The 12,333-nt window shown below is 44.3% G+C and overlaps 1 protein-coding gene across 4 annotated transcripts in view; it reads right to left on the reverse strand.

Moving 5' to 3' along the window:
* Positions 1-12,333, reverse strand: part of LOC146798907 (inverted formin-2-like) — a 368,077-nt gene that overhangs the window by 94,747 nt on the left and 260,997 nt on the right. For all 4 annotated transcript variants that reach the window (XM_085626263.1, XM_085626262.1, XM_085626261.1 and 1 more), the window contains exons 17-19: positions 5,407-5,530; positions 4,015-4,179; positions 1,429-1,531 (exon numbers count right to left, since the gene is read on the reverse strand). In XM_085626263.1, the coding sequence (XP_085482389.1) occupies positions 1,429-1,531; positions 4,015-4,179; positions 5,407-5,530 (392 nt within the window). The remainder of the gene's footprint in view (positions 1-1,428; positions 1,532-4,014; positions 4,180-5,406; positions 5,531-12,333) is intronic.

Raw genomic sequence — 12,333 nt, forward strand, 5'->3', positions numbered from 1 at the left:
ATTTGTCAACAAGTCGCACTACTCTCCTCGTGTCCTCTCGAATCTGGGGTACACAATACCAAGAGGCATGAGGAACCTCAAAAAAACAAAAAATGGGACAGAGAGAGGTAGGTTTACAAAACAAATCCAGCACTTCGTTAATGTGCTCCTGCGGCAACAGGAATCCAGCAGGAGCCAAGTCAGAGTTTACATGTGCAAGTCTTTACGGCGTAATCAATATATACAACTGCATGTAATCCATAAAAGTGTTATAAGACCATCTCAACATTTTGCAGAGAGAATAGTAAGTCCAGAGAACCATGTCAAACATCATCAACATGGCGTTTTTCAGACACGAACAGGTTTATGGATGCAAAAAAGGCTTACAGAGCTGACAAACCAAGGGCTCTCTACTGGATCATGATGGAAAAAACCATTACCTGCAAATTAGTTATTTGTTGGGAGCAGCATAGCCCCTCTACGACACTCCGCCGCTGCCGGAGCATGTCAGGCCTGAATCTACATCCTACAAGTCAAACGGTCATAAACATATGCAGGTAGGAAGGCGGATGCCAATCTCTCACATTTAGCTAAACTTAGGTAAGGTGAGGGAAGGCAAGAAAAAATCAATGTGCAGGTATTCATTGCAAATGCCTGCATTCCAAACAGGCACCCCGTCATTCTTTTCCTTCTGCACCTTGTGTCTTTGGCAGTCAGTTTAGGGAAAAAGAAGAGGGTCAAATGGAGGGGTGATTATACAACATAAAATATGGAAAAGTCGGTCTCAACATAAGGAAGTTTTCTACTATAAGGCTTCAAGTGTCATAGGACATTTTTCTATTGTTTCTGATATCCTTGTACCCCTTAGTGGGAAAGCACGCTGCTGTTGATACCTACCCCTTTTAGACCACATGCTCAAAGGGTACACTCGCAGTTATGTCCTTGTTCTAGGGTGTTCCTATTGTGTGCGACACTTACTGCCTCGTTCCAATGGGTGAAATAGCAGCCAGGAATAGGAGATGTGCTTCCTTTGCTAATAGGTGCTAATCTGTGACACTAATGACAAAATGCAAAAAGAACATATATGGTGCAGACACAGTGTGTGCCACTCTTCATGTTTTAGAGTACTTGGCTTTTCATGTGCCTCTGGCTGTGTGTACGAGAGGTCATTGACCTCCAACCCACTATTTATTGAATCCTCTTACTCCAGGTCCTATGAATCACAACACTCCCATTTGACCTATTCCCATGCATTTATGTGCAGCAGCCTCGGCCACACTCAGCAAAAATCACCAACAGCCACCAACATTATGAACAACCATCACGTTCATCTAATCCCAGAATGATACCAGAACTGGAGCATAACGTCTGTAATCAGCCAGAGCTGTGCTCCCTGCCAAATACAGAACAGAATGGAAGGGGTACAATCCAATTACAGATTCAACTTACCTGGCTTTCCATCTTTCCCCTTTGGCCTTTTAGCCTCCTCCTCTGCAGCCTGCTTCTTCCTCCTCTCTGCCTTCTCAGCTTGATCCCTTCTATCTTTGTTGTCCTACAATGAAATGTAGTAGTTGGCAGTTAGATATATTAGCAAGTTAGAATATAAAGGGCAAATGCCAAAAGCACTGGAATGCTTTAATGGAGGTGTGGACTAAAAGTAAAATCATGAGTCAATTGGTGAAGTATTTTGTTTTAGAAGAACAGCGTGAGCTCAAATATAAGGATTCGTTCTTTAAAAGCTAGAAGTCAGAACTAATCAGATTTGTTCTTCATGATAAAAGCCTGACAATTTTCCATTCATGTGGAACCATTTTGTAGTTAACTCTCTTTGCTTCCAAGAACACCCAAACTGCTTTTTTGTTGAACAGAATCTTGTGTACCCATTTGAAAGACTGTCTTATGTCCTAGGCAAAGGGAAACATGGTTCTTGAAGATAATAGTCATAGCTTGCAGTAGTGACTGGAATTTTTCAAGCAAAGTGGCATCGATAGAGTCTACTGGAATTTTAGTATTATGACATATGCTTTCTTATCATTTAATATATAATCAGGAAACTGGCCAAAATCTGTCACGTTTTGATTAAGTCACTAATAGGCAGTTGCTTTGCAAGTTACTGTTAACAAACCATCTACAGAAATCTTGTTTTTTATTAGAATATTCCTTAAGAGAAAGGGCAGTATCCTAGCATCAGAATGCAAGCGGATTACAAGGGACTCAATAAAGACAAGGAATAGTGCAAGTGACAAAGGGTACGTTTAGTGTGTGCCTCTCTGATTATGAAACTGTTTACTTAAATTCTCATCTATGACAACTCTATCATAAGGATCTAGATGGCACACCTGATGAGACACGCTGTCTGGAACAAGTGTTCCTTGATCAATATGTCAAGGCCATCAAGAAACATCCCTTTATAATTCATCAAAGAGGTGTAGTTCAAATTGACGTCTCATTGCTTCTCATTTTCTTGAAGATATGTCTAGGACCCTTCTCTGGCACCTATAACCTTGTCGCTTGTCTTACAAGGCAAATGAAATAGATATGTTACCTATAACCTATACACCAAATTCCTAAAACTACGTCAGAGGTTTTTATCCCTGATTACTTTTCTGTATTTAAGGACCACCATTTCACCCCTTAGGGAGAGAGGTCCTTCATCCCAGATTATCTTGCAAGATACCGTCCAAACACTATCTTGATTACTGCCGGCATTTAGAGAAGCTGATGCACCCTGTCTGAAGCTTATCAGAGCAGAGTCCCAAGAAGAGCTGCCACAGCATGGGTTTGTCTTTCGCAGGGAACACTTCCTCCCCGGCTCTTCTGATAATGACAGCTTGTGCTGTCAACAAGGTATGCAGTGCGCTGATTCGCCCCAAGACACTGCAGTTTGCAAGTTGCTCCTCTATAAACTCTCTTAGGGTAGTGCATAAAAATAGGTTTGGGGTTTTAAACTTTTAGATGACATTTTAACCTTGTTAGAAATGTTCATTTTATTCTCGTTTGCAATGTTTCTTCTTGCTTTTTTAGGACAGGTTCACACTTGTTTACTTAAAAGTGCTTGTTACTCTTATTACTTTGTGTATGTGAAGCACTGAAGAAGGACACAGCTTTACTGTTACCACAATGCCACCCGATTCCCTTTCGGGAATTATTGGTAACCCAAATGCAAACAATTTCACCTCAGGTATGTATTAAGTGGAGTTTTGCAGGGCTACAATAACCTGTCTTTCACATTCAGCACTGGTGCATTGAACTAAGTTCACTTAGGTCGCCCTTGGGCGGGAAAACAAACCTTGTAGAGCTATGCCAGAGTTGTAGCTTACACAACAATATGCTGGGTTACTGAATGAGTAAGTTATTACTCTTATCTTACAAGGCAAGTTAAATACATATGTTGATCTTGAGTTTTATCTTTGATTAATGCTTTTCAGTATCTTGTTTATCTGATAATTATATTATAATTTGTAGAATATTAGAACAAAGATAGACCATGTTCGGTATTTTCTGTGCTTATTAGTTAATAATAGGCATAATTGTAGCAGTATGCTTTACTGTAATGATTATGCCTACAATAATTTACTGCATAATAAACATCTATCATTTAAAAACAGTTTAAAAATGTAACAAAACTAGCTATATATTCTGTTCGTAGAATATTCTTATCCAATAAACTAAACCTCTATGAAACAGACTGTTTTCAAGAAACCTAATCTATGTCATAGACACCCAGTGACCAGTTACATAGAATTTTAGAATTGGGCACCTTACTGCACTTGCCCCAATAGTATCTGGTATGAGTGATGGAGAATATAGCAAGGCATGATGCAGAAAAAACATTTTTCCATGCATCAGTGCAATTTTTTAAACATTAACAATTAAAAAACATTCTACATTTAGGACCTCTGGAAGCTATTTAGAATAGCTGTGATATGCTATCCTCTCCAGCTCAGATCAGAATCTTCGACCATATCCTCCTTCACACGAGGTTTCTATTGTTCCAGTGGATTAAGGAGGGACCAGTGACCTTTAGATACAAACCTTCTGAACTTTAAGGAAAAGGTCCCTAAAAGTTTTTATTGTGGAAAATGTATCTTCCAAGGACAAACGGTTTACATCTTCACAGAGGTACACTGCAAGATTTGCTTTCTTCTTTTCAATACTTTCCAGCTCTTCCTCTAGTGATCTCAATGAATCAACACAGCCCTGAAATTAAAAAGTAATATTATTGTCTTATGTGCGCATTCACACTGCACAATTATTTCAAGTGTATTTAATAGACAAGTCAGTAGTTGTATGAGTTGCACAGTCATTCTAATTTGAAAATAGAGATCCCTTTTACACTCAAATTTTAAGGTTACGCAACATTATGGAACCTACGTATTACCATGCCTAAGGTGCAGAAACATACTTTTGTCAAAATTAAAACATGTTGCCATCACTATAGTAAAAGTTAATTCGCAATATCCGACATATCCAACCTCAAAGAGCTAAAAAGAAAAAGAGTTTTGGAATGCTCAATCAGTGAAAACATTGGTTTTGCCATTAGACAACTGTGCTACCTGAATAGTGGTAGGCATAGTTGAAACAAACCTGAATAAATCTAGCTTGATAGGCTTAGTATTTATAGCATAGTTTAGAGTGGCCCCATGCTGTATTTATGACTTATCTCCCCTCCTTCTGACTAGTCCTGTTATTTCAACGAGTATCACTGCTCATGCAACAATGTAATACTATATTGGGAATAGCAAAATAATAAGTCATATTATAAAGCCTTATAGCCTGCAGCAGAGAGCTATACCAGTTGTTAGAGGCCTGAACTAGAGTTTTTAAGCTTTTAATGTTCTGATAGCTGCCCTCGCTATGTACCGTACGAGCTGCTCTGACAACATTTGCCAGGGCTGCTTTGGGTTCCCAGTCCGGCTCTAACTATCTGGTCCAGTATGGCATGTACAGCAGTAATGGTATGTGATGACAGAGGCTCAGGTAAATGCAAGGCAATTGAGAAAGTGTAAATGAAAACAAAATCCCAACAAGTGATTGAAAAATATTTGATTGGTGTTATGGTTGCTTTAGCTGAGCAACAGACCAACATCATACTAAATAACAAATTCTCTTAAAAGAACCTCACCTGAAGGGACACTAGGACAAGTGCAGAGACAGAAATAAAATGGAGGTATGAACCCTCACACAGGTCCAGTTGCCTGACTGTGGCCAAACATCAAACGAGTTGTTAGCCTGATGGCTAGCCATTCCCAACACTTGAATCAAAAGGGTGAAGGTGCCAAAAAGACCTATGCGCCTAGACAGATATCCTAGCTACGGTATGCAATGGAATTACATACAGTAAGTAATTAAACAACGAATGTCAAGAAAGAGAACATGGGACATGATTACAAGAGAGACGTTCACCAATATCAGGAAAGTACTTGCCTGAATTGGTTTCTCATACTGCTCTTTTACGTCTTGCGTTGCGGGAGATGACATTTTGTTCTGAACTTCCCTCAACTTTTTCAAGTTGGCAGTGGTTTCGGAGTACAGATTTTCTATGTTAATTCTGAAAGTTTAACAAACAATGAAAAAGGTAAAAAGACTAACATGTAAAGTCATATCAATTCTGACTAAACCATTGTCCATCTTGTTTCACAAGTGAGGATCTGAATTTTTCAGGGCCATGCTTAATACTGAAATTACAATCGGAGTAACATTCATGATAGGAGGAAAACGGAATCTCTCTTTTTGCTTCTAAATTGCTTCAAAGTATTGAAATCGAATGACACGAGTTGCATTGGTCCCATGACTGACCAGGAAAGGAACATTGGTTGGTACCAAGCCCATGCTACTCTGATGAACTATGACTCCAAGCCATTCTGAAAAGCACAAGAAAATTACAATGCATACACAGTTGTAAAAAAATAGCCAAATGATTAATTTTACAGAACATTTCTCTTAAATAGATTGGCTAGAAAGTAATTTGTTTTCAATGTTATTCTGTAGAGTAACTGCTGAAATAATTCCATAATTCAGTGGTAATGCATCAAGGTGTATGCTTTCCAAGCAGCATTAAAAATTTGCCTAAAAAGGAAATAATTGTCCATCCACCAACCAGGTTTCTCTCAGGTATTAGTGGGCAGAGGATGCCTCAGCCCAACCAGTTTTGAAGCAGCTGCCTTCCTCTGGTCCTAGCCCTCAACTAAACAAAAAGATAGACTCCCTCCCCCTTAGTTCGCATAACGAGCAATGTTGAAATCAAGATAAGAGTTAAATCTTTTACTTCATCATCAGTTATAAACCATGCACTTCTTTGGGCACATGGTCTATGTTATGTTGAAGGCCTTGTGCCCACTTGCTGGAAGGAATAATGACAGACACGTAGGCATATGTATGCAACTGACCATCGGCATGTGCGCACAGCCTCTTTTATGGGCAGGGTCACCTGACCACTGTTCCCAATAATGTGTGTGTGCGCGCACGCATGCACCTCTCTTTCCGTGAGCGTGCACTCCTGTGTGTGGAGCGATATACACAGGACATCCGGCAAGAGAGTTTGCGCCGCCGCTCTAAAGTGGCGTGAAAAACAGGCACTTCCTGGATGCGGTTTGCCAGCGTAAGAGTCAGGAGTACAGGTAAGGCAGGCTTGGGGCTATTGGCACTTGCTGTATTTTTTGGTTAGTAAAGCCCAGTGCGGGGCAGATTGTGGGCTTTTGTTTAAGTATTCATGTTAAATAACAGCTCCTTCACGAGCTGTGATTAACATGAATACTTAAACAAAGGCCCACAATCTCGATCGCAGCCGCGCTTTATTAACAAAAGAGTACAGCAAGATTAAAAACGCAGCGTGTACTTTCTGAAAGTCCACGCTGTGTTTTTAAACTTGTAGAAATACTACGAGGTGATATTAATTCAAGTGGACTCACCTAACAACTACATTTTAAACAAAGAGGCACCCGCCAGGCACCCACTAGGACCGTCAACTCCTCCTCCCCTCCCCTCCTCTCCTCTCCTCTCTCCCCCCCCCCTTGGAAGCACTTGGACCGGAACATGCAGCGCCAGGCCCCAAGGCGCAGGGCAGGCAGACCGGAACACCGGCATAATAATACTGGCGTAAGCGGGTGGGGACGATCGCAAGCAATGATCCAGAGAGGAGGAAACAACCCCCTCCCCCCCGCAACCACGGCATTTTACGAGAACAGGAAAAGGAAAGGTGCAACGCCATAAACATGCCACAAACAGGTGCCATAGTGGCCATAAGGCTAATAGGCCTACATAAAAGAAGAAGCACCCGACACCCCAGTAGCACCCTAAGGCGACTCAGCGAGACCAGGAACCTGGAGGAAGTCTACCGGATTGGCCCAACAGCAGAGGAAGCCCCTACCAACGCTGCCAGACGAAAGGGACATCAGTGATGGGAGGGAATGCGGCCCAATAGACAGGCAGCTAACTACCACGCACCACAGGAGGTGCCTCTAAAATCCCGCAACAAGGACTAGTATCGGGAAGCTTCACTGGACGCGTCAACAATCCGCTTGGTAGACACAGGCGGCCTCCCACACAGAACCACGTCTGCACGGTGCCAGGCCTTGAGGCGCGCAATGGAGAGGCCTAATGACATCTGACAGTGCATCAGAGCTGGGCACAAACCCCCCCTCAGGGCATCACAAGAAAATGGGAGATTGCAGAAGCTGGTGACAATAGCAGACATGGGGCGGGGTTCACACGAGCCGAGATATTCAGGAATGCATGGCCCCATAGAAAGGTGTCACAACATTGGTAGCTGCCAAGGACAGACCGACGGAAACCGGGGCTCGCACACAATGGAATCTACCAGTCTGATGGACCCACTGAACACGGAGACCCCCCCTGCAATTGCCACAACTAGAGATAAAAGGATGAACCACGGATGAGGCCAAATGAAAGTATAACAGGCCAGAAAAGAGCGGGAAACTCACCAAAATCACTGGAGCATACCCACGACAGTCAACAGCTCCCCGGCCCAACTCACATGACAACTGAGGTAATCTAAAGACTGACCGGAGTGAGGGATACCAACGTATCACCAAAGGAAAAGAAAACACTAGAACAGTCACAACCGACACCGACATCAGTGAACACAGTACAGAAACAAAATGGAGGGAAAAAAGAGAGAGACATATAGGGAAAAATCCCTGCACAGTCGCAGGGAGGGGTAAATATGGGGCTTAAACGCACCACAGGAGCCTTGCAAACACCGGCCCACACGAGACAGTCCTCCCCAGAAATCAAGTCCACTCACTCGGAGATGGAGCCTACCCAAGCAGCGACTATGCTGGATAAATTGAATAAGGTTCTGGCGGCCATTGAACACTCGAAAATGAGTATGGAGGACAGATATGGGGCACTAGCCACATACCTTGATCTGCAAAGAGAGGACCACCGGAAACTCGCGGACAGAGTGAAGCAAGTGGAAAACACGCTCCAAACAATCGAACCCCAAGTGCAGTCACAGCAAGAAGCCATAAAGGACCTGCAAGCAAGAGTGAAGATCCTGGAGGACAAGGCAGACGACTTGGAAGGGCGCTCCCGCCGTAGCAATGAGCGAATCCTGAATTTACCAGAAGGAGTGTATGGATCCGACCCCATAGGATATATCGAAATGTGGATCAAAACGTTCACCCCGGCAAAGGATCTGACCCCTTTCTTCTCTGTGGAAAGAGCGCACCAAGTCCCTGCCCGCAGACCACCTCCGGGATCCGCCCAGGCCGTTGCTACCAAAATTGCTACACTACCAAGACAGAGACGCTGTACTACGAGCTGCCAAGCAACAGGGGCAGCTCCAGATTGAGGACAAACAAGTCATGTTGTTTCTGGATTACTCCCGGGCGGTCCAAAGACAAAGGGCAACTTTCCTAGAAGTCCAACGTAACCTGCGACAACAGAACATACAATATGCTCTCTTATTTCCTGCTTGCCTTAAAATCATTCACAACGGTACCACAAGCTTCTTTACAGAGCCTAAGGACGCTAGTGACTGGGTAGAGCAACGGTTGTCGGGACTAGACAACCATGGCATGATGCAGAGCCACCGGTCCTCCAGAAATCAGCATCAGCAATACAAGAGAGTCACCATAAAGCAACTGAGTCAGCGACTTGGAACCACTACAAAGAACTCCCTAGTCCTTGAGCAAATAATAGCGGAACGAAGGGAAGCGCTGCAAGCGGCAGCAAAGTTGGGACCAACACTGGAGACTTCGGACGGAGAAAAGGGCCCACACATCTTCACGTCAGAAGGACATTAGTGACATGAACCCCTCCCTTGATGGCTCAGTCACTCCTCCACTGGTAACCCCACAAACTGCGGATAGGCTGGTCTGATGGATATTATAGAACAGAGCAGAAACGCAAAGAGGTTTCTGCCATGGCCCAAGCATTCAGCAAGTGGACATTGTCACGGTAGAGATGGAAGACGCGGCAAATCAAGCTGGACAATAAATATGAATGAGGTACCACATACGTGGGGAGGTGAGACCCCGCTGGCATTCCCTATATATTGGTACACTGCAGGCGTCTGCAAGGACTGCGGCTAGCAGAAGAGAAAGGCAACCACCCCTCAACCAACACGGTAAAGAGAGTACATAATGTATAGTTTGGACGTATCGCCCCGAATGATAGATCCTTCAAGTTGGGAATACTTCATGTTACTTAGTTACACCCCATTCCCCACATCACACTCCCCAATAATCCCAGTATGGCATACTGGCGGGAAGGTGAATTGCATACCTATGGTTAGCATGGTAAAAGGGGGACAGGGAAAAGACCCGACGCTAAAGCAAGAAGGGCCACAAGCTAGGAACAAGAAAGTATGGCCCACAAGGTACCTAATGCAGACAAAGATCCTCACACTAAATGTCAGGGGCATGCAAACAGTGAGTAAACGATACGCCGTATACGTATACATTAAGAGAGACACACTCAACAGCAGTAGAGGTAGAACGCCGGCGCAAGAAGTGGCGGGGAATTATATGTGCCACAACGTATTCAGCATGTGTCCGAGATACCCTGATCTGGATTAGGCCGGGGATTCCCTTCCGAGAGCAGAGTCCTACTGTTGACAAGGAGGGTCTGTACACCTAACTGGAGGGACTTTTAGAGGGTCAGTCAATACTACTGGGGAGCATATATTCTCCTAATGTGGAGCAAGACAAATTCTGAGGATACCTCACTGGGGTCTTAGCCCAATACAAATCAATCCCATGGCTAATAGGGGGTGATTACAACTAACCCTGGGCGTAGTTCGCGAAGTAGCACTTCGCGAAGCTACGCAAAGTGCAGTTCGCACTACGCGAGCTACACGTAGCACTTCGCGAACTGCGTAGTACCTTGTTCGTACTGTGCCAGATGTCGTTTTCAATGATTGCACAGTGCGGACAAGCAACCGGCACTGTGCAATCATTGAAAATGGCATCTTGCACAGTGCGAGCTGTAGTTTTCTGCTGCTCGAGTAGATTTTTACTCGAGCGGCAGCTTTCTCAACGCGAACTGGTAGTTTCTCATCGCGAGCGGTCGCGAGCATACGCGACCACTCGCAATGAGAAACCTGGCCTCCTCGCGTTGGGAATCTCGCTGGGAGGTTTATTTTCCATGCTCGCGATCGCCAACTTGATGTTGCTGATCGCGAACAAGGGTAAAGTCTCGCCGGGATGTCATTTTGCTTGCTCGCGGTCGCCAACTTGACGTTGAGGACCGCGAGCAAGCAAAAAATGACCGCAGCACTACGCAACACTACGCTGCGCGTGTTCGCACTGTGCTACGTATTGAGAACAATATCAACTATGTGTAACGCTTGGTGGGCCTGGAGCCCTGATACCAGACTATATTCCTTTCATTCTATTCCCCATAAGCTACGAGTACAGCTTGACAGATTTCTCTGCTCCAAGGCATTGCTCCCAAAAGTCCAACACACAGACTACTTGGGCAAAGTCCTATTAGACCATGATTCACACAGTTGGAAACCACCCCATCCCCTGGTACTCACTTGGAAACTCCCATGAGACTATCTTACAGATTGGGTGTTTTGCCACGACCATGGGGACAGCATCCGAGATTACTTGGCAATAAATGCCGGCAAGGCAGCGTCTAGGATGATAGAAGGGGATGCATTCAAAGTAGCCGCTAGGCGAGACTGTATACAACAAATAGTAGAAGTCCGGAAAACGCTTGAACACACGCTACAGCACGCAGAAACAGCACTAGCGGCACAAACCAAACAGGCTGATGCGAATGTAGCCACCCCAGCCCAAGTGGCGAGAGCCAAAAAAAACACACGCAGAGGCAATCATAGACCTACGTAAATATAATTTTAGGGTATATGTAGCCAAGACACACAGAGAAGGTAATAGACCAGGGACGCCTGGTTAGCTAAACAAGACAGACATGAAGCCGGTTACGGAGATAGTGGATAAGACCGGGATTCCCAGATATGCGCAGGTCAATATGTATTCAGGAGGAGAAAATCAGACAAAGTCGCTTCACATCTCTTGCTATTCTCCTGGCAAATAGAGGTCTGGCTATGTATTGGAGGGCCCCGAAGGGAACCCCGGAAGAGGCCTGGGTGGTTGCGCTGAAGAAATGGGGCGCAGCAGAAGAAGAGGTACTGAGAGACGAAGAAGTGAGGGGAATACGTAAATGCAGCATATCTATGGAATGGGCACAGCTACTACACCAATTCAAACAAGAAACCACACGTGCTGAACGACCGGAGATATCCCAGCCCCAAATGCCACATCTACCTCCGCCAGGATTGTTAGAAGAACATAACAGGACAAGCCAGACACACTGAGGTAGGCACACCACAATAGTACTGTCTAAATATATCAAACCCTAATCTAGGAACGCCCAATCTGACCCCCCACACGTACGCAACCAAACACTGGTGTCATGATATTAACAACCACATGGAAGCCATCACCGACACATCTCCCCGCCGTCCCGTAATGCTCCCCCAGTTTACCCCCAAACTTAGCAACTAGCGATACCAGCCGGCAGTTCCGAATCTGGTGCTAGTTAAAAGGGAACGCACCCGCTCCAAGAAACATTACAATGCACCTATAACCAAATATGGGGACAGACATAACTCCATAATCACAGGAATGTTAACCCAGCCATGTTACTGAAAACATAATGACAAAGTAAATGGACTTAAACAAATAGATAGCAACCGGAATGTACTAATGACAAATGTAAATTATGTATCGTATGAAATGCCATCGCAAATTTGATTACCTATAGCTGTTAACAAATACATGCCAGTACTCGGTTTCAGAAATTACCAAATTGAATGTAAAGTGCAAAAACCCAATAAACAAATTGAAACAAAACAAAAAT

Source organism: Triturus cristatus, chromosome 9 (genome assembly GCF_964204655.1).
Source record: "Triturus cristatus chromosome 9, aTriCri1.1, whole genome shotgun sequence".
NCBI lineage: Eukaryota > Metazoa > Chordata > Amphibia > Caudata > Salamandridae > Triturus > Triturus cristatus.